This window comes from Xylona heveae (genome assembly GCF_001619985.1).
Source record: "Xylona heveae TC161 unplaced genomic scaffold L228scaffold_6, whole genome shotgun sequence".
Lineage (NCBI taxonomy): Eukaryota > Fungi > Ascomycota > Xylonomycetes > Xylonales > Xylonaceae > Xylona > Xylona heveae.
In genome coordinates, this window is record NW_017264198.1 from 514,889 (window position 1) to 538,464 (window position 23,576).

Consider the following 23,576-nt stretch of genomic DNA (forward strand, 5'->3'; position numbering starts at 1 on the left):
CTTTCCACAGCTTCCGGTACAGTGGATTTGGAGGTAATTTGCTTTGTTATGCGGAGGTGTTTTGCTCAGGTCGGGGAATTTAGCTAACCTAAGTTGACATATCTTATCTAAGATTGCTCTAGTAAGTCACCTTACCTTTCTTGGTACAGTGTGTTTAGCAAAACTCCGACGCCTCCGAGTAGCGGAGTCTCGACATCATATCTCTCTTCTTCCACTTAATAATCTGTCTCTTTGTCATCAGCACCATCATCATCATCGCTGCCAATCTCACGCAATCTCGTCATCCCCGCCACCTTTCCTTTCCCTACTTGTACCTCATATTCTGCCCTACTCTCCCTCTCCACAACACAAAACACCGTCTTCATATTTAAAGTCCCGCCATCTCCCCGCGCGTGACTTTTTTTCTCAAACTCGCCCACCATTTCCTCCATCACTCGAGTCGGATACTTTTCCTTTGTCCAGCACCAACGCCGACAAGGATACCGAGCTACTCTTCCATTATTATCCTCGAAGCCTCTTACCACAACTACCAGGGGTACTAGGTTGTCGTCAATCGCATCAGCTACAAGACCAAACACTCCAACAGGAGCGAAGACAAGTCTAAGCTTCGCGCCGTTTGGAATTACGTTATTTTCAACTGCAGCAACAAGTGCAAAAGAAGACGAAAACGATATTGACGAAATGGCTGCCGCTGCAAAGACCAAGGCTCTTAGCATTATCGAGGAGAACCCTGTCGGTATGTCGATTTCCAAGCCCATTAGCACCCCCACCCTTGACAATATCCCTTTTCGATTTTTTGAAATTAATGCTAACATATGCTCTGTGTAGCGGTCTTCTCCAAGTCGTACTGCCCGTACTGCAAGGCCGCCAAGGCCCTCCTGACGCAGCTTGGCGCGCGCTTCTTCAGCATTGAGCTCGACCAAGTCGGTACGTTTACATCGTCCTATTTTCATTTGGATTGTCAAATATCATATCCCGAGGCAAATTGAGAAACTTGCCTCCCTTGTATTGCGATGAAGCAAATTACTGACTGACTATGACAGACGACGGCGCCGCGATCCAGGACGCTCTCGAGGAAATCACGCACCAGCGCTCCGTGCCCAACATCTTCATCGCTCAGAAGCACATTGGCGGCAACTCGGACCTGCAGGCCAAGAAGAAGGACCTGCCCAAGCTCCTCAAGGAGGCTGGCGCTCTTTAAATTAGATCATGGTCATTCTTGTCTAGAGCATTTACAATAAGGAGTTGCGAGTGGGGCGTGGAGTATTTCTGTGATAGATTAGTTGTGGGTGCAGGTGTGTGGAGTATACTAGAAACGAATGTATTAATATCCAATATTCAAGAACATTTTACTTGAGATGACTACTCACGCACTGTCTTCACTCAACAGATTCTCATGTCTCACGGCTAGCCGACAAACAGACAGTAGCAGATGTATAAAAGTTGTAAGACGAGTCCAAAGTTTTATGTAGATGTAGTCGTGGAAGCTGGAGTGGGGAATACTATACAGACCCATATGAGTTCCATAAATGAACCGGAGTTAAAAGAATCAAGAGATGAAAAGAAAACAATATAAGAAAAGCCAAAGACCATAAGTCACAAAATAAAGCCTAAACAACCTGCGTAGCAACCGTACCAATTGGCCGCTCTACATACTCCATGACACCATGCACGACCGACTCGCGGGCGCCTTCGCTGGCGACCGTCTTGCCAGCGAGATAGACGAGCCAGAGCAAGTTGGCAACGCGGGGATCAGACACGCTTCCCATTTCGACCGGCAGAGCCTTCTTCTTCTTATTGTTGTTGTTGTTGCTGTTATCAGACACACCGGATCCGGCAGCCTCATCGTCGTCGTCACTGAAAACGTGCAAAGCGCCAGTCGAATCACGGGCCAAGAGCAACGGCGAGCCCTTGGCGAGGTTCTTCTTGCCGCCGCCCGAGAAAATGGCTTTGAAGGACTGCATGGCGTTTGCAAAGGCGTCGTCGTCAAACGCGGCCATGGAGGCTTTGTGCAGCCAGTTTGCGGGTGCCGCTGCTGCTGCCGATCCCGGTCCATCTGATCCTGGGGACGCAGCAAGCGAGCCGAAATGTGCAGTGCGGGCAGTCATATTCCTGACCCAGCCGTCGCGGAGATGCTGAAAGTCTGTTCCACGGGTGGGGACGACACGAATGACGGAGCGCACGCCCGTCTCGGCCAAGACGCGGGTCCAGATTTCTTCGCTGTGGACAGGATCGAGAAGGGCATCGCGCAGTTTCAATTTCTCAGGCTGGATCAGGGTTGTCGCAATGCCGTTGGGGTCCACGCTTCGAATGAGGGCTTGTTGGAGTTTCGCCACGTCGTCCACGGCAACGTAGACGCCCACGACGTAGACTTGGATGCGCAGGAAACTGACGGTTCGGATGCCGAGACCCATGAGGTGGTATTCATTGCTGGAGGCGGTGGCAGCGGCGGCTGGTAGAGGCGCAGAGGCTGGCGAGGGAGAAGAAGAGCCATCGTTGAGAGAAAGATGGATAGTCTTTGGGAAGACAGGAACATGGCTTGTGCCCGTAGGGACGACCTGAGCGGATTGTTCAGCGGCACTGGCACCGCCAGGGACGCCGGTAATGACGGGTGTGCTGCGGTCTAGTTTCCGCATGGGATCGTCCTCGGGAGCATCATTCTGCTGAGGTTCCGGCGGGACTGGGAAAACTCGGGTGAAGATAAATGTGCCGAAGATGGTGAGCGTGAGGCCGGCAAAGGCGAATTTCATGCGCCGCCGCCAGTACGCTTGGTGCATGTGCTCCAGCCGGTGGAGGGCAATTGGGTCCAGCGAGGCATTGGCACCAGGAGCCGTAGTTGTGCGTGTACGCCGCGGGTGGTAGTGTGCGCGTTGCTGAAATGGCTGGATGATACGGCTTCGAGGGCCATTCTTCGGTGCTGTTCTTGGTGTTGTTGTCCACGTCCGGGGAAGTGCGGTAGCTCGATGGTGTCGGCCCAAGCATTGGAATTGGGGCAATGCCAGTCCGGGGAGGCGAGCTGTTGCTGCGTTGTTCATAATGTGCGGGAATTTGGGAACCTCGTGGTTATTCTCTTGTATGGGTAAAGTCCCCTAGAGAGGGACTGAGATTGAGGTTACCAAGCATACATCGGGTGATGATGCGATGGCAAGAGCTCGCCTGAGGTAAAGCCCGGGATTTCCTATTCAGGAAATAGATCAATTCTAAGCTTTGCCTTACGTACCTTTGTCGATGATCGCAGAACTTAAAGTATCACCAACGCATTTAATTTCGGAACACTCTCCATTGCTTTATCTTTAGGAGACCATCTAAAAGTGAAACATCTGATTTTATCAGTGGTATCTACATCTCAGACCTCTTGAACTGAGCTATATGTGAAATGAAAATGCAAACGAAATAATTTCAGCTGCAGGCTTTGCAGGATGAGCGAAAGACCGCCTTTAGGTCAGGATAGAAAGAAAAATATGCTGCTTCTTAAAGCTCCAGGAATGATTTAAAATGAGATATTTGCCTTCGAGGCTGAAAGATTTGACCAATGAAAGGGAAACAAAGTAACAGAAAACAAATGAAAGGGAAAAAAGGAATGAATGAATCGAATCTAGTCGAGATCGAGAAACGCCAAATCGCTAAATTGCTTCTGAATGAATTGGATAGGCCGAGACTAAACTCGCTGTGCACGTGAATGCTCTTTCAATGAAAACCGAGCGCCAGGTTGGATATAAAGATGATCAAAGATCGACGATTAAGTGAGTGTGTATATCTGTGTCTTGTAGAGTGATTCCGGCCATGCACCATGTCGTTCCCGTTCTTGTTTCCACCGCCAATTGGCATTGGAGGATAGAGACCATATGCCGTGAGGGATTTGCTCACATGACAATACAACAACCACCGCAACCTCCCTTTTGCTTTCGTGGCTCAGGTGAGTCGATAGGGTGCAGCCTTGTTGTTTGTCTAGTAGAAACCTGCGGAGGTGTGATCTTTCTTTGAATTGCTGGCATAACCGTGTATTGGTTACGCTCGCTGGCACTTGTGGTTGGTCTAGCCCCTGGAGTTGAGCTAGCGCTTCGCGATGGAGCTGGACGAACGGCGGCCGGCTTCTCAGGGAGATCAGCAGGCGGTTCTCCCGCCGGTTGCGACGATTGCGGCGTCTTTTGAAACTCCGACATCTCTCTTTGAGGTGTTGCAACCTTTTCTTGAGAATTCTTCTTGGGGCCCCTCGTTGCAGTTTGTTTTTCCTTCTGTTCGGCCTCTGCAGCCTCTCGTGCCAGCTGCTCCTGGTGTAACCGTTTCGCGTGCGTCGGAATAATCTGCTGATCAGGTGGCAGACGCGGGTCTGGCTTGTACATTGTCGCAATCCATGGCGCTTCTCCTTCCGGGCGATTGATGGCAGTCGCTGGTCTGCTCTCGCCACCTCGTGTGCCTGGGCGAGAACTAGGGCCATCGCGAGTGGCAAGAGACCTTGAGCGGCGCTTCATATGACCTTTCGTGCCCTGTCTGATTGAATCATTCCGGTGCCCGGTGGAAAGAGGAGCTGAAGGGGTCCGAGGTTTCGGCCTGATCGTTGACGGCTGAGGCGTTTGCGTCGATTTAGCGGGCAAGGGATGAGATGCTTGTGTTGTCAGAGGTTGTGTTCCGCCAGCGGAATCGTCCCCACCGTCGTCAAGCAGAACCTGTGTCGCTGCACTATGGCTGCGACCACGGGGCTTATTGTACACCAGATTGCCATCCGCCAGTCCACTCCAGGCTCCACTCCCATGTCGACTCCGCGGGAGAGGTGTGTGCCTCTCAATATAATCTTGAGATAGAGGAGCGGGACTGGACTTTGAGATTGGTATGCGCGAATAGCTGGTTTTCTTTACCGGTCGTTTTGGGATGTCCTGAGGAGCGCTGTGTATGTCATCGCTACTTCCTGCGGGCTGGTAATAACCGTGCTCCATGTGCCCATCATCGGTATCCGCCATCGAATTCCGTTGCAAATTTTGGTAAGAATCCATTTCCGCGTACATTGGATCTCGCTGAAGAACATCCTCCTCATATGCATTTTGCTCCAATTCATCTTGAACAACTGGCTTTGCGTAGTGTCTCTTGTGCCATGCAGGCAACCGAATGCCCGCCTCTTTCAGCTCCCGACTTTCAATTTCGGCCAACTTATCACGATGTATCCAGTGCGAGCTCCCGGGGTCAAATTCCATGTTTAAATGATGGTCAACATCATCCTGTCCCCCAAAATTCGCAGTGCTGCTGACAGCGCTTCTGTTTCTGGAGCTCGAACCGTAGAGGTCCAGCAAACTATCCCTATCGCTCCCTCTTCCGCTCATGTCACTCTCCTTCCGGTCGAGCGCATGTACCTGTCGCTGCGGTAAAGGATAGGCTCCGGAATATGCATTTGATCTTGCATAAGTGGGGCTATTCTCGTCTCTGCCACCTCCACTGGGATTCATCTCATAGCTCTGATAATGACCTGAAATGCGCTTGGCGTTGTTTGTGCGGGGCTGTTTGTATGAGCGATTATCGTAAGGAGGTACCACGGAGTCGGATGACTGCTCTGCGGTAGACAAGGGCCGGCCGTTCTAACAAACAAACAAATAATCAAGTCAGTGATTTGAGCGCATGAACAATTTCTCGCTATCAACAGAAGGAATCATTAAGCCCAAGAAGAAGGTTCGATGGGTGCTTGAATGTGCCACATATGGTGAAAACTTCTTCAAAGAAAGATCACAGTATACCATACCTGATAACTGAGCGGTACTGCATATTCCCACGAGCTTCTTCCGCCCCTTGACCTGCTTCTCTGGGGGAGCACACCTACAACTGCTGGTTGGGAGATGGCAGCCATTTCAGAGTCACACGGACAGCCTGAGAAAGTAGAAGGCACGAAATGCGAAGCTAGTGTTTATGACGAAACTAGAATTTGGTGTTTGAGGGCAGAAGATGGCGTTTGAAGGCGGGGTAGTGTCGGGATGACGGCTTAGGTTTATATGCAAACAAGTTTGTAATAAATTCGGGTTGAGACAAGGAAATATAGAATCATGCGTAATTGAAGCGATTGTATGTTGGCACTCAGTAGTATTTTAGCACAAAGGCTGCTGCAACATGGCTCTCTCAGCCCGAAAAAATTGAGGTGCCCCGAATCTCAGGATAAAAAAGGCCGAGAAAGCGTGCCAGCAACCTTCGTCAGGCCCGCCAGAGATCAACGCTTGCATGTCATATTGACGGTCCAGAACGAGAAACAAAACACAAATACAAGGGTGAAAGAATTAGGAGGAGAGAACCCAGGAGGTGGCCCAGTGAGAAAAAGGGATCAGGGTTCTCTTGGAGCGAGAAAATGAAATCAATAAGTTAGCAGGTCATGCCCAAAAGGGGAGATTCAGACGTTTCGGTCGGCGGACCCCGTTGATTGGTCGCGACCCCAAGTTTCAGGTTCACTGGCCCATGCCAGCCCTCTTTACATCTTCAACTCACCTATGTCATCTGTCGATTATTACAATCTATTCCACATGATTTTGAAAATGGTGAATGATTTTAACTGAAAATGATGCGAGACTTGGGGTCTCTCGATTCATTGAAGAAAATATCTTTTTCGTCTTCCTATTTTGTCTATTTTCTGGAAACATTCTATGCAAGGGCGTTCAGATGACTATTTCTAGACTTCAATCCACCGAATTCCTCAAACTGCTACTACCTAATCTGAAAGGCTTTCCCTTCCAATTCTACTTTTGCTTGGAGATGACACTGATATACTACAATATTTTATTGTGATTGGTCAACTTTTCCAACACCAATTCCGTGAATGCTCAATTTTTCTCAAATTCTCGGATTGATTTTTTACCTTCCTTGCTATGGTTTTGATTTTCCCTTTTTTCTCCTGTGTCCACCTGATCATTTCATTCTCGTAGCTCTCTTTATCCCACCGCTCTTCCCGATTACTTTACGCGCTTTGAGTCAAACATAAAAGAAGGCCTTTCTCACAACATTTGAACTTGCTCAGGTCGCGCTTACAGAATGAAGACTCCTTGCGATCTCAAATTATGCATACAGAACCCCTCCTCGCATTTCTAGCAAGACTATTCATGGCAACAACGGGTAACATTCTCGAGAAGGACTTCAGAGAGAAGTCACAGAGGCAACAAAACGGAGATTTCTAATACGCCAGATGCACGTCTGGCTCTGAGCTGGGTAAAGGCAACAATAGGCATACGGGCATAGACCGCAGGGGCTATTACTTATGTATTGGCCAGTGGAGCTGGATGGCCGAAGAGTTCTGCAAAGGTGGGGACGCGAAAGAACCAGTATAGGGTCAACACTGGTTCACCGACTATCATTCGACACACAGTGGCATTTAAGTCGTGATATCAGTGGCTTTCCAAAGTCGAAGCAAGGTCTCACATAGCACTTCTCAAGGTAGATTTTCGCTGACAGTCACTCCTTGTTTCCGGTTATATATGTGTGTACCCGCCAGTGTTACAAAAAACTAATGTGCAAGGTCAATATATTCCATGTATATTATAATTGCATTCGGCCATATTCAAATATCATCCATGCCATTTTCCTTATTCTGACACTTGCATGATACTGAAAACATGTCCGTCATTTTGCATACACAACTTGGTTTCACGCGTTCCGGCGTTGTTGCCGGGGGATTCAGGGGAAAGTACTGTGCCATACAGTTTTGCAGCGTCGATACATCAAGCCTCGCATAATAGTGTAAACACAAGGCAAAAGATGTCATTTCCCCTGGAGTCTCGAACTGGAGCTTCACAATAATACGTGTCTGAAGCTCGAGCGATGAACCCAATCATCCATGATCTTCCCAAATCACGTAAAGTACGATTAGTCTGCGTGTCCGACACGCATAATGCATCGGCTTTGACAGGTGCATTCAAGCTTCCCAGAGGAGATATCCTCGTCCATGCGGGTGATTTGTCCAACCAAGGGAGCTTATCCGAGCTTCGACGAGCTGCAGAATGGATCGAGAAGACGGAATTCCAAGTTAAAATTGTGATTGCTGGTATGATCAAGGCTCTGCAATGAAGCTTCACAGATGTTGCAATTAGAATGATGCAAATGCTAACCGTGAAAGAGGCAATCATGATATTACTCTTGATCAAGAATTTTATCAGCAATATGGACCTTATTTCCACAATCAACACCCACAGGATTCTCAGGAATGCATTAAGCTATTTACAGAATCACAAAACATCACCTATCTAACCCACTCTGCGGCGACTGTTCGAGTGCCTTATTTAGACGGAACAGAGGTCAAGCTCAAAGTCTTCGGGTCACCATACTCACCCGCGCGAGGACGTTGGGCCTTTGGATATTCGCCTGAACAAGCAACCGCGCTCTGGGATGAGGTGCCTCTGGATACAGATGTTCTAGTAACGCACACGCCACCAAAATATCATTGCGACGAATCGCGCGACAGGGGGGCTGCCGGCTGCGAGACTCTTCGCCAGACGCTGTGGAGAGTCAGACCCCGGCTTGCCATCTGTGGCCATGTCCATGAAGGGCGGGGTGCGGAGACGATCCGATGGGATCTCGAATCACCGAACATAAAGTACAAGGAACATTCGACTAGGTACTGGAACGATCCAGGAGTAGGGAATAAGCAGTCCCTCCTGGATCTGTCGGCTAAAGGCGGTGGCCCCCTTGAAAACGATGGACTGACCGGGGATTTGATCCCCAGCCATGTTGACGTGATCCGGGAAAATCATACAATTCCTACAGCTGGTCATTCGACCCTGTTCTCGAATGCGCGGGATCTCCCTTCCCGCCCTCATCCTACCGATGACGGGGAGCGGCTTGCGTCCTTGGAGCACCCGAAGACAGCCAATGAAAGCCATAATAATTCACAAATTACAAATGACACTTTCGATGCCGATTGGCGCACGCGTGGTCTTCGAAAAACCACCCGAGGTCAAGGTGGCCACCCTTTGTCAGGGCGCTCCGACATGGAATCCCTGGCTGGCCGGCTAGGAAGGAAAGAAACTTGTGTCATCAACGCCGCCATCATGGCTACAAGTTGGCCACATAATCTTGGCGGAGGCAAGAGATATAACAAACCAATCGTCGTCGATATTGACATGCCTGTTACGCCTATCGGCACTGAAGAGCAGCGGCGTTGATCGTAGCGAAGGCATTTCCTGCGAGCCTTTTAAAAGTCAATTGGCCCGTTTCTTGGGCTGATTATGACTGCTCAACTGAAGGGCCTACACACATGGTTCTTATGTTGGCTCAGATCATTGCATTCAAGAAATTTGTACAAGTGCAGGAGTTCTAGGCATGTTTCTGCCAGGCGCGTGCATTATGGGAGGCGAATTTCAGCCCAATCTCCAGGTGTAGTACCGAATCATTTTACGCCCTGAATGCAGTCTGACCCGGCGGTTCTTCAACATGTCGTCATTGAAGACGAAATGATAGAGCCATCACATATCTCAAAATTCAGTAAGATATGCTGTCTCCAGTGCACACGCCTCGCTCCGTTTGCAAATTCTGATCGAGATGAATGAGAACTTGAGTTGTTCCACCACAAATGCTTCACGGCTGCGTGTGTGCTGTGTTTGCAGTGCAGTGCAGAGCAAGCATGTTGCTGAGAAATGATCAGATGTGTTCAGCCTAGACAGATCATCAAGCGCACGGTCCATTTTTAAATGAGTTACTTTTGGCCTAATCCCTGCGCCACGACACCGTCCAACAGTATCTTACCCCGTTTCCCAGTGCCGTAAATCAAAAACGGCTGGAGTTCAGGGAAATGTTTTGAAAATCAATTAGTGGGGAAATTGTAGATCCTGCTAGATTTGCTACGTAGTAGGAAGAATTCCTTTCAATGATCAAGCGTATCGCAGCTGCGGTATCCAGTGATACATGTAACGATTCAGTTTCGGTGTTGGTGTTACTCATAATAGCCTTTCCCCTTGAGCTTCTTGCCAAACCTCGAAGAGGTCTTTCTGCCTATTCTTTTTGATGTCATGTACAATAGTATCAAGGTCGAGGAGTTTCGAGGGCTGGCTTTCCTTCGGGAGCATCTTACATATCAGAGTGAAGCTCACAATTCTGAAGTGTAAGAGGAAGCGACATCATGCAGACTGTCCTGTCCACCGGATGCTTACCCAGCGCCTCGGGAAACAGTGAGACAGCAGCAGCACTCTTGACGATGATGATGGAGTCACTTTCAAATTCCATGAGGGTGCATCCAATCCTTGTTAGGGTTGGCTGCCGCAGACCCGAAAGTGAGGCTTGGCTGATGTTTACAAAGCGTGGAAAGACTATTACGCAGTGGAGAACGGGCCCTCTTAGAATATTCGAGGTAGAGAACATCTTCTACGCAACAACTTAGACAAAAATTCAATTTCGCGCGCGATAACTTTGCCAGGGAATTGTAGCCTTGTGCCCAGCCGGCTCAGCTGTTTCAGCATTAACGTACGGAATACGAACTCAAAACTTAGCTGAGCGAGACGGGCAGTGATCTGAAGCAGTAATCGTAGCAGAACAAGTAACGTTTGGATGCTCTTAAGATTCTGGTCTCTCGATGTGCGAAATCTAGACGGTGAGTTAATAACTAGCTCCGCATTTCCGTGATCAGAATAAGGGAACATGGCTGATGGGCGAAAGCATAGAAGCGCTGATTTGTCAAGATGGGTCGGGCTGTCGACAAGCTTGAATGCTGAACCCAATGATGGCTGAACACTTTGCACAACTCGAGCCGCCATTCTCAGGCCCACAGAACTATCTATCGGTCCTTGTCAACCAAGAGTGGACAGCACAACAGTACGAAGCATAGCATAGCCTCTATGAAAAATGGGGCCAAATTGAGCTGTCGAGGCAAGGCTAGCCTGAGGCAAGCAACGTTCTCCTGCGTCGTCGCCAGCAATCTTCATGGGGTCCCGGCTTTAAGCAGCGTGGCCATGACATGTTTCGGCTACGATTCACAAGAGATGGTCGTGCCGATTACCATGACCATGACTATGAGCAGAGGACCCCGGAGCGGGCGCTTTGTGACCGTCGCAGCTGTGTTCCCCCCCACAGCGCACCACATTGAAATGGCTAGGACATTGAAGGCAATGGTGATGAACCATTGGCTCATCGCAGCCCTCTGGTGCAAAGCGAACTCGGGTGCTACGCAGCGGACAGGCGTTAAGCATCGCCTATAGGGAGAGAATCTCAGACAGATACACATCTACGACGCCCTAAGTCAGCTGCAAACGCCAAGCGGCCGTTTTGTTGCGTGTCCCAAAAATGCGCCTCGTGAGTTTTATAGTGGGTAACCGCATTCTTGTTTGAAAGGTCGTGCTGCTGCTATATGCTGTTCGTTGACCGATCCAAGGGGTCTGACATCAATAATAGCACCCGTGATGCAGTAGCGGTTGTATTACTTGACGCTTTCCCATCCCATGCTGCATTCAAAAAACCCTTTCGGATTTGGTGAGGTACATGCAATGCCATTTCCCGTTCTTTATTTTGCCTTCCTGCTTGCTTTGCCATCTTTTTCCACGTTTGAAACTCAACATGACGATCCTTTGGTGATCGCTTCCCCTCATTGTCTCGATCGATCCAAGCCTTGGGTTCCCCACTCAGTTTCGTGGGTAGTCTCGGGTTGATCCCCGATGCACGGCAGTAACAAGGAAAATCCCCGTCGCTCGATCATTTGATTTCATCATTTGGCATTGTCTGGCTGGATTTAGAAGTGTTTTGATTTTCGCTGCGGTACATACTTCGTGACTGTCTCGTCGGGCAGCGTTCCGGTGCCGGAAGCGCAGCTTTTACAAATATTTTTGTCTGGTACCCGTACCTTACACCAGAACCTGTTGACTTTTGACTGGTGCTTAGCTCCTCCATTTGGTCCCTCTGAAGCCAAGGACGGATTGGAGACGAAACCTTCCTTCCGCAAGGAACCAAACGGGAAATCCCCACTATTCGCGGCAGGAACCAAGGGACACTGACCGGACCCTACTTCACCGCCTCGAGTCCCTCCGAATCTGTCTCTCTCTCCTCTTTTGCACTACTCGTCAAGCCCATCACCACAACAACAGTCATCGTCGTCATAATAAGCCGAATCCTCGAAGCCCTGACACAGTTAAACATACATACTCATCAACCGAACCAGTCCAACGTCAATCAATCTAGGATATCACACTTTGCAAGAAAAAGCACAAGTTTTGAAGTATTCAACCCCCCCGAGCAATTCACGTGTTTTTACCCGCAACCTGTGACGTGAGCGCTACACCTGACTAAGCCGTCAATCACACCCTGCAAAGTTACACTCCGAGCCTTGAAGAAGGTAGCAGCATCTTAGTGGCGCAGTGGCTGTGCTCTCTCGCAATTCTTTTCTCTCCGATAAAGTTAATCGATTTTTCAGTCCACAGCGGGAGTCTCATTCATTTTAAATTCATTGCCACTCGTCGCTGCGCTAGGGTCTTCGCCGAAAAAGGCCCGGCCTTCACTGCTTGGAGAGCGACTTGGGATAGTCCGCTCAGGAGCAAAACTGGGATCGTTCCTAATCACTCGACGACTCCGAATTCTGATGCCATCTTTCAGCGAACACCGTAGTAGCAATTCTGGCTACTCCATCAAGAATATATTGGGGAGTTTGTAACGAGGAGAGCCCATCATAAAGGATGTCATCACAGTTACCGCCAGATCCCTACAAGATTCTTGGAGTCTCCAAGGACGCCTCCTTAGCGACTGTCCGAACAGCATACCGGAAATTAGTTCTTCAGTGCCATCCGGACAAGGTACAAAACGAGGCGCTGCGATCGCAGAAGATCGACGAGTTCCAGCGGGTGCAGCAAGCTTACGAGACTCTCTCCGATGACCAAAAGAGACAGCAGTATGACCAACAGGTCAAGTTGGCCGAATTACGGAAAGAAACAACGCAGAGACGGGGACCGATCATTGAGGTTCGCACAGCTGCGCCTCGAGCAAGTTATAGTTACCGAGACTCGCCCCGTACTGTCTACGAAGATAAGAAACCATCCAGACCGCATGAAGATGACATTAAATTTTCTTCGACCCAGATATTTGAGGACACTCGAGCATCCTCTCGGAAATACGATGGTTACAGTGCATCAACGAGAAAGCCTCAGACGAGGATGCCAGAAGAGCGGAGAAGCACTAGAGCGACAGAAGATGCTCGAGGAAGGGAAAGAGAGAGGGATATTGAGCGACAATTAAAAGAACTTATGCGCGAGAAAGAAAAGACTACATACTCGGAGCGAAAAAAGATGAGAGACAAGGAGCGCAAACGTGATTTCGCTGACAAGTACTCCAAATCTCCGTATGTTGAGTCGGACTCTGGCTCAGATTCCGATCATTCCTACACTTACAGGAATGATCGACGTGCCGAAGAAGAGGGCCGAAGAGAGAGGGCTCGTTTTGCAGAGGAAGCTCCTCGGTCTCGGAGAGAAAGAGAATATGATGATGAACATGCGAGGAAGATATACGCCCAGGAATCTGAAGCTTTCGATTATATTGCGCAGTCGAGAGGTGCCAGGGATGGCCGCCCGGCAGATCCGTACCGAGGCAAGACTTCGAATTCATACTACGAAATGAGGCGAGAACCATCGCCGCCAAAAGCTGATGCCCGACGTTCGTCTGTTCGACCCCGTGAACGAGTTCGAGAGCGAGCCGTTAGTCCGGTGCGTGCATCACCCCGGGATCGGAGAGGTACAGCGGAAATTGTTGATCCGCCCTCTGGATACACTACCAGAAAGCCTCCGACGTTGCAAACATCACAGTCTTCACCAGCGAGCATAAAAATCCCAGTCAATACAAGACCTGCACCTGCGCCGCAACGTGCCAGTACGATGCAGTATCAGCGCGACTCAAATTTCGAAATACCCGCCTTCCAACGTTCAAATACTACCCCTATTACCAACATTGGATCAACTTCCCGAAGAAAGGAGTCCACTCCTATGTCTGGCTCTAGGCTCAGAGAGCAAGACTCTGGGTATTCCAGTCATTCAGGATATTCAAGTCCTGTAACCCCAGGAACATCCTATGGCCGAGAAGCCAGCCCCAACCCTCGTTACACCAAATACACCATTGTTGAGGAGCCCGACGAGTATCGCGGTGGTGGAAGTCATCGAACAGTGAAGGTTGTTGACCCAGATAACTACCGACGTGCTCGAAGTATTTCTCCTCCACCTGTTCGTCGTGCTACCGTCGAAACCGAGCGCCCCCCACTTGCAACACATTCTTCTTCTAGCGCGCGACATAGTACCCCAACCCGAACTTCGTCATACGCCTATCCTGCTGAGCCAATGTCGGCTGGTAGTCGCCCGCCCCCGCCTCCGCTCTCCCGAAGCACGTCTACATCAACTCGTCCCTCCCCGATGACGTCTGTGCCTCGAACGGCACCGCCCCTTTCGCGCGGCGAAGCTGCTCGCTCCGGTCGCATGTTTGGCGACTATGATGTTCGCTATTCGCCAAAACTTGGCCCAGAAAGCGTCAGCTATTCCTATGGAAGCAACCGTCGAGGGGGTGGTCCCGAGGCTCTTGCCCGCGACGGCGCTGCATATCTTCGAACCTCGCATGCTGATATGCCTCGACATCCGGGCATGGCTCGTTCCGAAACGTTCAGTTACTAAGTTATGACGCGATTCTGCATGATATTACCTTTTCCGCATTATGCATTACATCTCTTTTTTGCACCCTGTCGCACAAGGGCGCCACCACTATGCCGGATGACGTCGGTTCCTGCCGATCTTGCATTCATGCATATAAAGAATGCACATAATCAATAGATGCATTAGACTCTAATTACGATGACATGCCTGTTGCACTTGGTCTGGGCTAGCTTCTCCATGGGTTTTTCGTTTCCTGCTCTTACTTCATTTATCTCGGATAGGCGTCCTAAGCTTTCTTCCCTCTGGTATTCTTTTCTCGGTTGTTTGTCTTTTTCCCTTCTCCTCACCTCTCGTCTTCCCTTCCTCCTCCTTGGTCTTCACTGGGGTACATGGCGAGAACTGCAACAAGTCTAAATCACTTATGGAGCAATTTTGCCTCCCCCTCATACTGACCAGGCATTATGCATCCCGGTGTTCGCAGTTCGTCTCTTGTCCCAGATATCATGAAGGACTCATCAAGAACCCTCGACCGTTTCCTTGAGTTCTCTGAGCATTCTAGCTTCGTTTTCCCACGTCTCACCGATTTCTACTTCCCCTCTCTTTCCCCTCTCGTCTCCTCTGGTTATTGGGGCCACAGGTCGGCCTATCACTTATTTTATTATCCGCCATGAGAGCACCGCGCCTGCTGCGCTGGCATCTTCGTTGCCGACGTTTCCCGTCTCTACTCCGCATGACGTTATAGCCAAGCCTTTACCTTTCCCCCCTTTATATCTCGTTTCTCTATTGATCTCTATTTTTTACCTCTCAATCTGCATCGATTTCTACTTTTACCTCTGGCGTTAATCCAAATGAATCTCCAAACGGAAGACGAAAACGAAAGATATGATCAACGACGACAGTACCTAGATAAATCAGATATGTTAATAGGCTTTTTTTTTTTAATTGTTTTATCTTGTTTTATCGATATATCTAATACTACGGCACTCATGGTAGTATAGCATGGCACTTGTATCTTAGGTAGCTTTCCAATTACATTTCTCTCACAGAATCATATGGTTATGAAGGTATCCACCGCGTCTCTTGTGAATCAGTTTGTATATTTGTTACAGTGCTGTTGACATTACCTGCTTAGTAGAGTCGCGCTGTTCCAGTTAAGCTGCCCTTACCGTGAATTATCTGCAATTGTCAATCGACGTCGCCTACAGTCATGCACACTTGAGAGTTTGGTCAAAACAAGGCCATGAATATAAAATAATAACGAATTATTTGACTTTTAAAACAGAAATAAGAATTTAAAGGATTTAGAATCTCCGCAAAAAAAAATCTAAAAAAGAAGGTCCTACTGGGGATCGAACCCAGGTTGTTGGAATCAGAATCCAAAGTGCTACCACTACACCATAGAACCGATTGTTGATGAACGTTGGAATTTTGCTTACTATATTCCTTCCCAGCGACTTAGTCCATTTCTGTACTAGACAAACCGGGCCGGCCTATCACCAGCAGCACCATTTATCGACGCGCTGGATGATATCTCCGTCATCAAAATCATGCGAATGAACAAGTTCAAGCACTGGTTCCTTCCAAATGATAGAAAATTGTGCATACTTGTGAATTGATTTGTTTCTTTGTTGTATTTCAATTAGAGAATTGAAATGGAAAGCTTTGGCATTCGATGTGGAAAGAATTCTTAAATTGAAAGTGGTTGTTGATTGGTAATTGGATGTTTTGTCTTGTGAAGATATAGTCATTCTCGCGTTGAAGAGGCTAGATTTCGTCGACACCTCTTCCCAGGTTCAAAAGGAGCATGCTATGGAAGAATCCATCTAGGACAAATTTTCGACATTCTTTGGGGAATTAAAGGTTGGAAATAGCAGCCAATATGGTTGGATCGAATTCGACAGGTTTCTGAATGCCGAATCTGGTCTAGAATCTCTAGGGACATGGCGACATGAAGTTCTGAATAGCACAGATTACTCCACATTGAAGCTGGTGCTGATTGAAACGTCTACCGTATCTTTAGCTTCCGGTGTTAGATTTATCCATCCAACAACATTATGCCAAATCCACACACTAATATTAATGCAACCACGCTTTTGGGTCCAGGGCCGCGGACATGCTTCCATCCCTTATTGGGTTGCATGTCTGCTCACAACGACAGACTTGACTTCTTCGAGGTACTGCAAACTCTGCAGCTCGTCAGTCTTCGCTGTGCGATTGAGATGTGGCTTCTCAATACCCACCACCAAACAGAACCTCACTAACGAATAACACCAGTCAGTTTTCAGTTCACCATAACAAACAGGATAGGTCTGAAAGGTGACAACAACGAGTGTAGTCTACAATGAACTACTCCAGGATGCACGGATCGTGTCTAGTACGTACTTGCTTGACTCCGAGCTTGCAGTTAAGTTTAGACTGCATTCATCTCACGATGCTTCAACATTTCCAATTCGGGTCAAGAACAGCTTTTGAAGAGTAAGATACGTATTCTGTCACCAAAGATGACTCCCACAAATTTGACATAAAAAGAAGGGTCCCGGAGGATGGATTGCCTTTTCTTCTGCTTTATTATTGCTCGGCCACATGGAACACAATCATCAGCTTTGCTTCTCTTGAGAAGATTCTTCTCACTTCTTGTTTCTTTTGGCTGATGTTTGATCGAGTGAGCCATTGGCAGCGTCTTGTCATCTTCTAACCTAGCATACAAAAAACTTTTTGTTTATTTCGGCGATTCAGCGCTGAAAGTATCTTCAGCCTTGTACTCATTCACAGCGTGAGAGCTATCAAATTCAAGCACAGCTTTCGAGGTACGATCAGTCACTTGAAAATCCCTATTTGAATGTTTGTTGACACTTGGGAACACAGGGACGATCAACACCAGCGGCAGCACCCAGTGCATTGGTTTCTGTAGCTCTTTTAGCACAGAAAGTAAATTCGTCGTCCTGGCACGGCTGTTCCTTTTTTGTTTCTTTAATTCCACAGCCGCAGGGGAACCCTAGCAGGTGTAGGTGGACCATTATCAGGGTGCCAAATTACCTTGAAAGTAGCGCGTTGCCTTCACTGTCGATGGCTGCCTCGCAGTGCCGTTGCAATCTAGTGGCCGCAGATCTTGAAGGTTACTTTCCTCTTCCACAAGGAGCTCCGCCTCTAGGGGACGCCAGGTGGAGTCTCTCGCGCTGGGCCGAAGCGCTGAAAGCTGCCATCACTCTCATGAAGATGAAAGAAGAGGACGAAAAGTTAGAAGCTGCCCGTGCCCTGATGGATATTTCTCAAGAAACCGCTGAGCCCCGAATGCAAACTGATGCGGCTTTGGTGGCAAACGAAAATGGGAATGCATCTAATTGCCTCAATGCCAAATGCCATAGATGGGACGCGGTCATTGAGCACAGAAAAGCATTTGAAGGAGGGCCGCATCGTGGTATGCACCTGTTGCAGCAGCATGCCTACTCTTGTCCAAATCATCCCAGAAACATTTTGGACGAGACAGAGGATGAGGAAGAAGACTCGGATTCGGAAGTGGAGCGGGAGCTGAGAGAGGAAGAAGAAATGCTTCTTGCTCGTCCAGTGCGAAAGTCCATTGGTAATCAGAACCCATATGCTCTTTCTGGCCCGCTTCCAAGACCCATTAGACCGCCGAACTTGATGGATATTCATATGCCACCGGCACAAAAAACGAGCTCATCAAGAACAATCCTAAATCAGAATGGCGGTTCTGATAATGAAATAAATAACATACTTCCTTCCTCTGGGCCAAGCGTCAATATGGAAGACCAACCGAGTATCACCGCCAACGGTAATCCTCCGGCGCCAAAGAAGGATAAACCATCCACAACATCCCAACGAGAGGGAAATTCCATAGCCGGCACTCCACCTGTGCCCTCCTTTACTGAAACTCCAGTAAACGGCAATTCCTCCTCCCCCTTCTTCTCCTCTTCTTCCTCCTCGTATGCAAAGCCCAAAGGCCAACTGCAGACAGCGACGAGAAACAAAGGCAAGGCTAGAGCCGATTCAAGACCTACAATGCATACAATGGTAATTTACTATCCCAGCCTCCCCAAATGAGGCATTTTCAACCCCCTAGAACGTTCAAGAATTGCGCCAACTAACCAAAAGACACAGGCAACCTGCAAGCAAAATTCAAACGGCAACAAGATCCAGAACTCATTGCGTGTCAACAAACCGGGCCCTTCCTCATCCAAGGCAAAAGGAAAATCCAGAGCAGCAATAAACCCGGCAGCTGCGGCCGCTTGTATCTCTCAAATAGACCGCGCTGATGGCTGTTCAACGTCTTCCACCGCACATAACGGCGCTCCCGGTTCATCGTCAAGTCCACAGAGTCTTGTGGTCAAGTTAAGGTATCCTGGGAATAAGTCTAGCAGTGGACATTCCATGCCCAGCAGCTCGACAAAAAACGGGCCAAACGCTCGTACCAATGGTCGACAATCCAACGGCGGCACCAATGGCCATTCTTCGCATAATGGACGCAAAGACAGTCATGACACCGACGCCGACGCCGTTATGGTCGATGTTGCACAACAGCATACACACCCGCGTCGATCCGTCGAAACATCTCAGGTTTCCGGCCCGTCTTTGAACGGAGAAGATACTCAGTCTTCATCCTCTACTTTTTCTAACAACAGCCGAGACAGCCAAGGATCCACTCCGACCCACGAAACAAAAGACACGTCGGTGTCGCCATGCCCGCTTCGACAAACGAGATGCGGTCGCGTGGTCAAGTCATCGAAACGGTATTCTGGCTAAGTTACTCTCGGGGACGGCATTGCAAAAAGTCTTGTCAAGATGGGAAAATTTTGCCAATACTTGGTTATACATTTCTCCTTCCTTTTTTTTTTTTCAATTGGTAGTCCTGGGAGTTCAGGACAAGGTTTTGGGAAGCTCAGGGGATTCTTGTTGGGGGAGAGGATCATTTTGTTATTTCAGGACCAGGGTTTATGGCGGGAGGAGAAAAGGGACAATTGGCGTCTGGGTGGGAAAAACAAAAAGGACACTGTAGAGAACACAAGCAGTGTAAGATACCTAGGCTTTTCGTGATAGATAATTTAAGGGGTCGTATTGTATCATTTGAATGAGAATAAGCTACCACTTGCAGCATTCGGGGCTCCTAGAAGCCTGGCCCCAAGTGATAGCGTGACATGCAAACATTGAAATCAAGTACAACCAATGCGATGCATCTCGATTGGAAAGTTTCAATTTAGTCATCTTCAAATGCACGATATGTCCTTTTAGATTCTGGAAGGAAATGGATACCGAGGAACTTGTCCCGGACACTAAAGACAAGACCGGAAAAGGGGAAAAAAGACCACAAAAAGGAAAACTACAAGAAAGATTAAGAAGTTTGGGAAAAGGCGTATTCAATGGTTCTTTATTCTCCATGCCAAATGTTGATTATTACACACACACACACACACACACAGAAAAGTCATCAAAGGGACCTAGGCGACATATTATCTCAAAGGTGATCGGGACAGCAGGGACCGGTATGACAACAGAGGAAGATCGGCAAGGCAACCAGGAAACAGGGCCAAAGCTCCAGAGAATGCAAAATGAAATGGGAGGATATGCTGCTCAGGCGGGACTTGTGAGGTGATGATCGTGATGAATTCTCGGTACAAACTCCTGCTGGAGCCTTATATTATATATGCCATGTATAATGGGACCCGCATCAAGGGATTTTCTTTTCATTCTAATCCTTGTTCCCAAGAATATTTTGTTGATGCAAATGCCACTTCGTTTCCCTTTCCCCCTCCCTCTCATGATGGTTCCGACCAATCGACTTGGTCCGTCACAGGCGGTTGGCCTTCCTTGGTGTAGTTTACTTTTAGACGAAGTCGGAGCTTTGGTGGCGCAGGCTATAGGGAAAAAAGGAAATTGTTAGAATGGGAAAGTCTAATGGGCAGAATGATAGGGCGGGGACTCTATCAAGGTGACAAAACGGGTTCTAAACTTACTCCATTGACTCCAATGATTCTCATCTGCTGCGTCGCTTCTTGTCCGGCATCGAGCGTGGCGCTGCTGATGGCTTGCAATTGCAGTTTCTGCGTCTTGGGCACTGCGGCCTGGATATTGACCCCGCCAAAGCGATCAAAGTTGCTGGTGTTTCGGAAGCGGGCTAGGACTTGCGCGGCGCCCTGGTTACGCTGGACCTGCAGCGTAACGACAAGGTCATTTTTACCGTATGCTTGGTGTGCTGCCGCACCTCCTGCCGGGGCAGGAGACATGGACTGCGGAGGTGGTGATGACAGACCACTGAATAGATCAGCGGATGGCGTCGATGATGGCGGCGGGGCTTGTGCTGCAGCTGTCGGTGCTGGAGTAGATGTTGCGCTGGGCGTGTCAAACAGGTCCATAATGGAGCTGATGTTTGATTTGGGGGCACCGCCGTTAACAGGAGGCGGCGAGGAGGTTGTGGACGGTACTTGAGGAGCAGAAGGGATAGAAGGACCACCGCCAAGGATATCGGCAAGGAGGTCGGCATTATTTTGGGTCCCATTCAGGGTGCTGCTAACGTCGGTGGCGGGAAGATCGGATCCTCCCATTAGATCCAAGAGCATGTCTTGCTCAGACTGCTTGAAGGGCTTCTTCGCCTTTGACGCTATTCTCGTGTGCCGCTTGTTGGCAGCTTCACCAAGAACACGCTGTTCCTCACGAATCTCAGGTGGTGGCATCTTCTCGAGCACGCCACGCTTGATCTGGTCGTAGCCGAAGAGGTTCCCGTATTCGACAGCACGTTGCTGTACCTCAATGTTCAGATTCGTAGAGTTGGTCTGCATAAGCCGGCGTATCCGCTCAATCTGCGCTGGATCCGACAAGCGAGTTGTGAGTTTCATTGCAGAAGTGATGATATATTCAGTCACAATTTGGGTGGAATAACTGCTATTGAGAATCATCAAGAAAAGGTCGACAACATCACTTTCCTTGACCTCCCGAACAAGCTCTTCCTCCTCGTACTGGCCGCCGCGAAGAAGTGCATCGCCGTATTCGCCAATGACCCAGGCGCCGGCCACTGTGAGGCCTTCCTGCGTGATATCAGACTTGAGACTCGAGTACAGCTTTTGCACAGAATATGTCTGTAATTCGGGAGACGTCGCAATCAGGCGAACAAAAGACGAGAGGATTTGTTCTTTGACGTAGTTTCCGGCCTAGGTTACATTAGGACAAGGATCAAGTATGCAGGGAAATTGATAGACTCACCAGCTTCAGAACCCGTAGCATCGTGTCAATGTGCCACCGCTTGTTCGGCGCAAAACGATCTGCGGCAATGCCAATCTGACTAGTCATGATCGGCTTGAATTCATTGTCTGCAATCTCGAGGAAGGCAAGTAATTCTCGAATAAGCACGCGCACGTTCCCTTCGTTGATCAGAGTGAAGCTGAGATCCAGAGCACGTCTTCGAATGGAAATGTCAGGGTCCCTTAAGCACTCCAGAATGGTGTTTCGGTGCCGTTGCACAGCATTGGGTTCGACAGCTACTACCTTGATCAAGGTGTTGAGCGCGACGTAGCGGATGTTGTTGTCCCTGTTGGCGAGGAACTTTCCAAGGATATTGACACCGAGCACCCGAAGACCAGAGTCGGCCTCAATGTCAAGGATTGTGAGGACAGCTTCATAGAGAATTGCGTTTCCGACATTCTTGGATGAATCCGTGTTTGTAGCAACCTAAATGCTTATTAACGTCGCAAGCCAAGCAGGAAGAGCGAATTGAATCTATTTACCTGAGCCAAGATATCGTTGATCTGCTCGCTTGTGTGAGAATCACCGCGGCCGAGAACCCTCAGAAGCCTCAATATCTTGCTTTGTAAGAAGGGATCCGTAATGCCGCTAACATCATGCTCCGGTGCGTAGCCTGAACTCGCAAGCCCCTTGAGAGTGCGCACCAAGCCAGGAACAACGGGCCGAAATATGTCAACGACACCCAATTCTCCCCCCTCAGCTTCATCTGCCTCGCACATGCTCGTAACAAGGGTCAGGCCACAGAGAAGGACGCCGTGATTGCGGTCTGCGAGAAGTAGCTTGGACTTCTCCACGAAGTGCTCCTGCAAATCGGGCACCTTTCGACATATGCGCATAGCGCATAAAGCTGCCTTTCGGCGAATGTATGGATTCGACGTAGACATCAGAGTCTCAACCTCACCGAAAAGATCTCGAGACATTTCGACGGAAGCAATGTTGCCTAGCGTACAGAGAGCGAGCCCGACCACGTATTGGTTCGAATGATTGAGGTCACTATTCGGTCAGCCTTGATCACACCGCCGAATAAAGAAAGACTACCATACTTTTGTAATGAATTGGTAACCAGCGTAAGGACCTCTTGATTTTCATCCAGTAGCAGCATTGTCCCTAAATATCCCAGACGCTTGTCGGCGAACCTAGGAGAGGCTAACAACTTGAGGCATTCTATTTGGCCAAAGTGTGTACGCTCTCCAAGAGTGAAGAGATATAGCAGCTTGGCCACATTGTTCCTCCTATGTATACAATGAGTAATTGTGCAATCTGCGCTGGAACATTTTCAGGAGTTACGAACCGAATGTTGGAGTCTCCGCTCTCCTCCCTGAAGCTGGCACGAATTGCGGCACTTTCCTTCTGAACAACAGCTCGCTCGTCGGCAATAGTCTTGGCTGCACGGACATTGCGAATAAATTGCTTCACTGGTGGCGCGGGTTAGTTGGGGAGAGTTGGAGTAAGGAAGGGATGATACGCGTACAGGAGCTCATGGTGTCCCCAAGGACGCCACGACGGCGTTAATGATGAAGCAGCAAGCGGTCTCCGATCAAATGCTTGGCCACAAAGAAGCCACAAAGTGATCAAAGTTATCTGGTCAATGAGACCGAGAGCTATTTCAAAGGTGATGGGAGCAGAGGGTATAAACTGAAATGGGTGGAATATCATCACCATCCATCATCGTCAAGTTCCAACTGAGATTACATCGGGTGATTATCTCGCGTACCGTACGTGCATGCTATTATAGCTTTCTTGGACCACCGTAAAAAATCAGGG

At 48.9% G+C, this 23,576-nt stretch overlaps 8 protein-coding genes and 1 non-coding gene across 9 annotated transcripts; 5 read left to right on the plus strand and 4 right to left on the minus strand.

Annotated features, from left to right (window-relative positions):
• Window positions 1-681: 681 nt before the first annotated feature.
• Window positions 682-1,201, plus strand: L228DRAFT_268625 (putative glutaredoxin Grx1; the record flags this gene model as incomplete). The annotated part of the gene is made up of 3 exons (XM_018335171.1): window positions 682-736; window positions 829-927; window positions 1,044-1,201. 3 exons carry the CDS (start codon window positions 682-684, stop codon window positions 1,199-1,201), a joined length of 312 nt encoding a protein of 103 aa, XP_018187690.1.
• Window positions 1,202-1,222: 21 nt separating this feature from the next.
• L228DRAFT_147055 (hypothetical protein) lies at window positions 1,223-3,303 on the minus strand. The gene is made up of 2 exons (XM_018329238.1): window positions 1,389-3,303; window positions 1,223-1,269 (listed from the first exon to the last, which is right to left on the minus strand). The coding sequence occupies exon 1, from the start codon at window positions 3,033-3,035 to the stop codon at window positions 1,611-1,613; it is 1,425 nt and encodes a 474-aa protein (XP_018187691.1). The 5' UTR covers window positions 3,036-3,303; the 3' UTR covers window positions 1,223-1,269; window positions 1,389-1,610.
• Window positions 3,304-3,863: 560 nt separating this feature from the next.
• L228DRAFT_268627 (hypothetical protein) lies at window positions 3,864-5,833 on the minus strand (the record flags this gene model as incomplete). The annotated part of the gene is made up of 2 exons (XM_018335172.1): window positions 3,864-5,567; window positions 5,729-5,833. 2 exons carry the CDS (start codon window positions 5,831-5,833, stop codon window positions 3,864-3,866), a joined length of 1,809 nt encoding a protein of 602 aa, XP_018187692.1.
• Window positions 5,834-7,782: 1,949 nt separating this feature from the next.
• On the plus strand, window positions 7,783-9,122 carry L228DRAFT_239146 (Metallo-dependent phosphatase; the record flags this gene model as incomplete). The annotated part of the gene is made up of 2 exons (XM_018331116.1): window positions 7,783-8,005; window positions 8,080-9,122. The coding sequence occupies 2 exons, from the start codon at window positions 7,783-7,785 to the stop codon at window positions 9,120-9,122; spliced, it is 1,266 nt and encodes a 421-aa protein (XP_018187693.1).
• Window positions 9,123-10,516: 1,394 nt separating this feature from the next.
• On the plus strand, window positions 10,517-11,267 carry L228DRAFT_147066 (hypothetical protein). The gene is made up of 2 exons (XM_018329239.1): window positions 10,517-10,543; window positions 10,614-11,267. Exon 2 carries the CDS (start codon window positions 10,788-10,790, stop codon window positions 11,145-11,147), a length of 360 nt encoding a protein of 119 aa, XP_018187694.1. The 5' UTR covers window positions 10,517-10,543; window positions 10,614-10,787; the 3' UTR covers window positions 11,148-11,267.
• An 857-nt stretch (window positions 11,268-12,124) lies between these two features.
• On the plus strand, window positions 12,125-14,703 carry L228DRAFT_147121 (DnaJ-domain-containing protein). Its single transcript, XM_018329240.1, has one exon. The coding sequence runs from the start codon at window positions 12,612-12,614 to the stop codon at window positions 14,580-14,582; it is 1,971 nt and encodes a 656-aa protein (XP_018187695.1). The 5' UTR covers window positions 12,125-12,611; the 3' UTR covers window positions 14,583-14,703.
• Window positions 14,704-15,895: 1,192 nt separating this feature from the next.
• On the minus strand, window positions 15,896-15,966 carry L228DRAFT_t83. The gene has a single exon. It is a non-coding gene; the product is annotated as a tRNA-Gln (tRNA).
• A 1,537-nt stretch (window positions 15,967-17,503) lies between these two features.
• On the plus strand, window positions 17,504-18,787 carry L228DRAFT_147137 (hypothetical protein). Its single transcript, XM_018329241.1, has one exon. The coding sequence runs from the start codon at window positions 17,628-17,630 to the stop codon at window positions 18,621-18,623; it is 996 nt and encodes a 331-aa protein (XP_018187696.1). The 5' UTR covers window positions 17,504-17,627; the 3' UTR covers window positions 18,624-18,787.
• Window positions 18,788-19,928: 1,141 nt separating this feature from the next.
• On the minus strand, window positions 19,929-23,470 carry L228DRAFT_283321 (DNA II binding protein 1). The gene is made up of 7 exons (XM_018336105.1): window positions 23,284-23,470; window positions 23,104-23,227; window positions 22,856-23,044; window positions 22,295-22,805; window positions 21,774-22,238; window positions 20,531-21,721; window positions 19,929-20,431 (listed from the first exon to the last, which is right to left on the minus strand). The coding sequence occupies exons 1-7, from the start codon at window positions 23,291-23,293 to the stop codon at window positions 20,333-20,335; spliced, it is 2,589 nt and encodes an 862-aa protein (XP_018187697.1). The 5' UTR covers window positions 23,294-23,470; the 3' UTR covers window positions 19,929-20,332.
• Window positions 23,471-23,576: the final 106 nt, after the last annotated feature.

What these genes read in the sequence shown, in the direction of transcription:
- L228DRAFT_147055 (XM_018329238.1), bottom strand. Translation starts at nt 3,035, where the DNA reads ATGAACAACGCAGCAACAGCTCGCCTCCCCGGACTGGCATTGCCCCAA.
- L228DRAFT_147066 (XM_018329239.1), top strand. Translation starts at nt 10,788, where the DNA reads ATGAAAAATGGGGCCAAATTGAGCTGTCGAGGCAAGGCTAGCCTGAGG.
- L228DRAFT_147121 (XM_018329240.1), top strand. Translation starts at nt 12,612, where the DNA reads ATGTCATCACAGTTACCGCCAGATCCCTACAAGATTCTTGGAGTCTCC.
- L228DRAFT_147137 (XM_018329241.1), top strand. Translation starts at nt 17,628, where the DNA reads ATGGCTGCCTCGCAGTGCCGTTGCAATCTAGTGGCCGCAGATCTTGAA.
- L228DRAFT_283321 (XM_018336105.1), bottom strand. An exon ending in TCAACGATATCTTGGCTCAG is followed by an intron (nt 22,239 to 22,294) that starts GTAAATAGATTC and finishes ATAAGCATTTAG; the next exon opens with GTTGCTACAAACACGGATTC. An exon ending in GAATCATTGGAGTCAATGGA is followed by an intron (nt 20,432 to 20,530) that starts GTAAGTTTAGAA and finishes TTTTCCCTATAG; the next exon opens with CCTGCGCCACCAAAGCTCCG.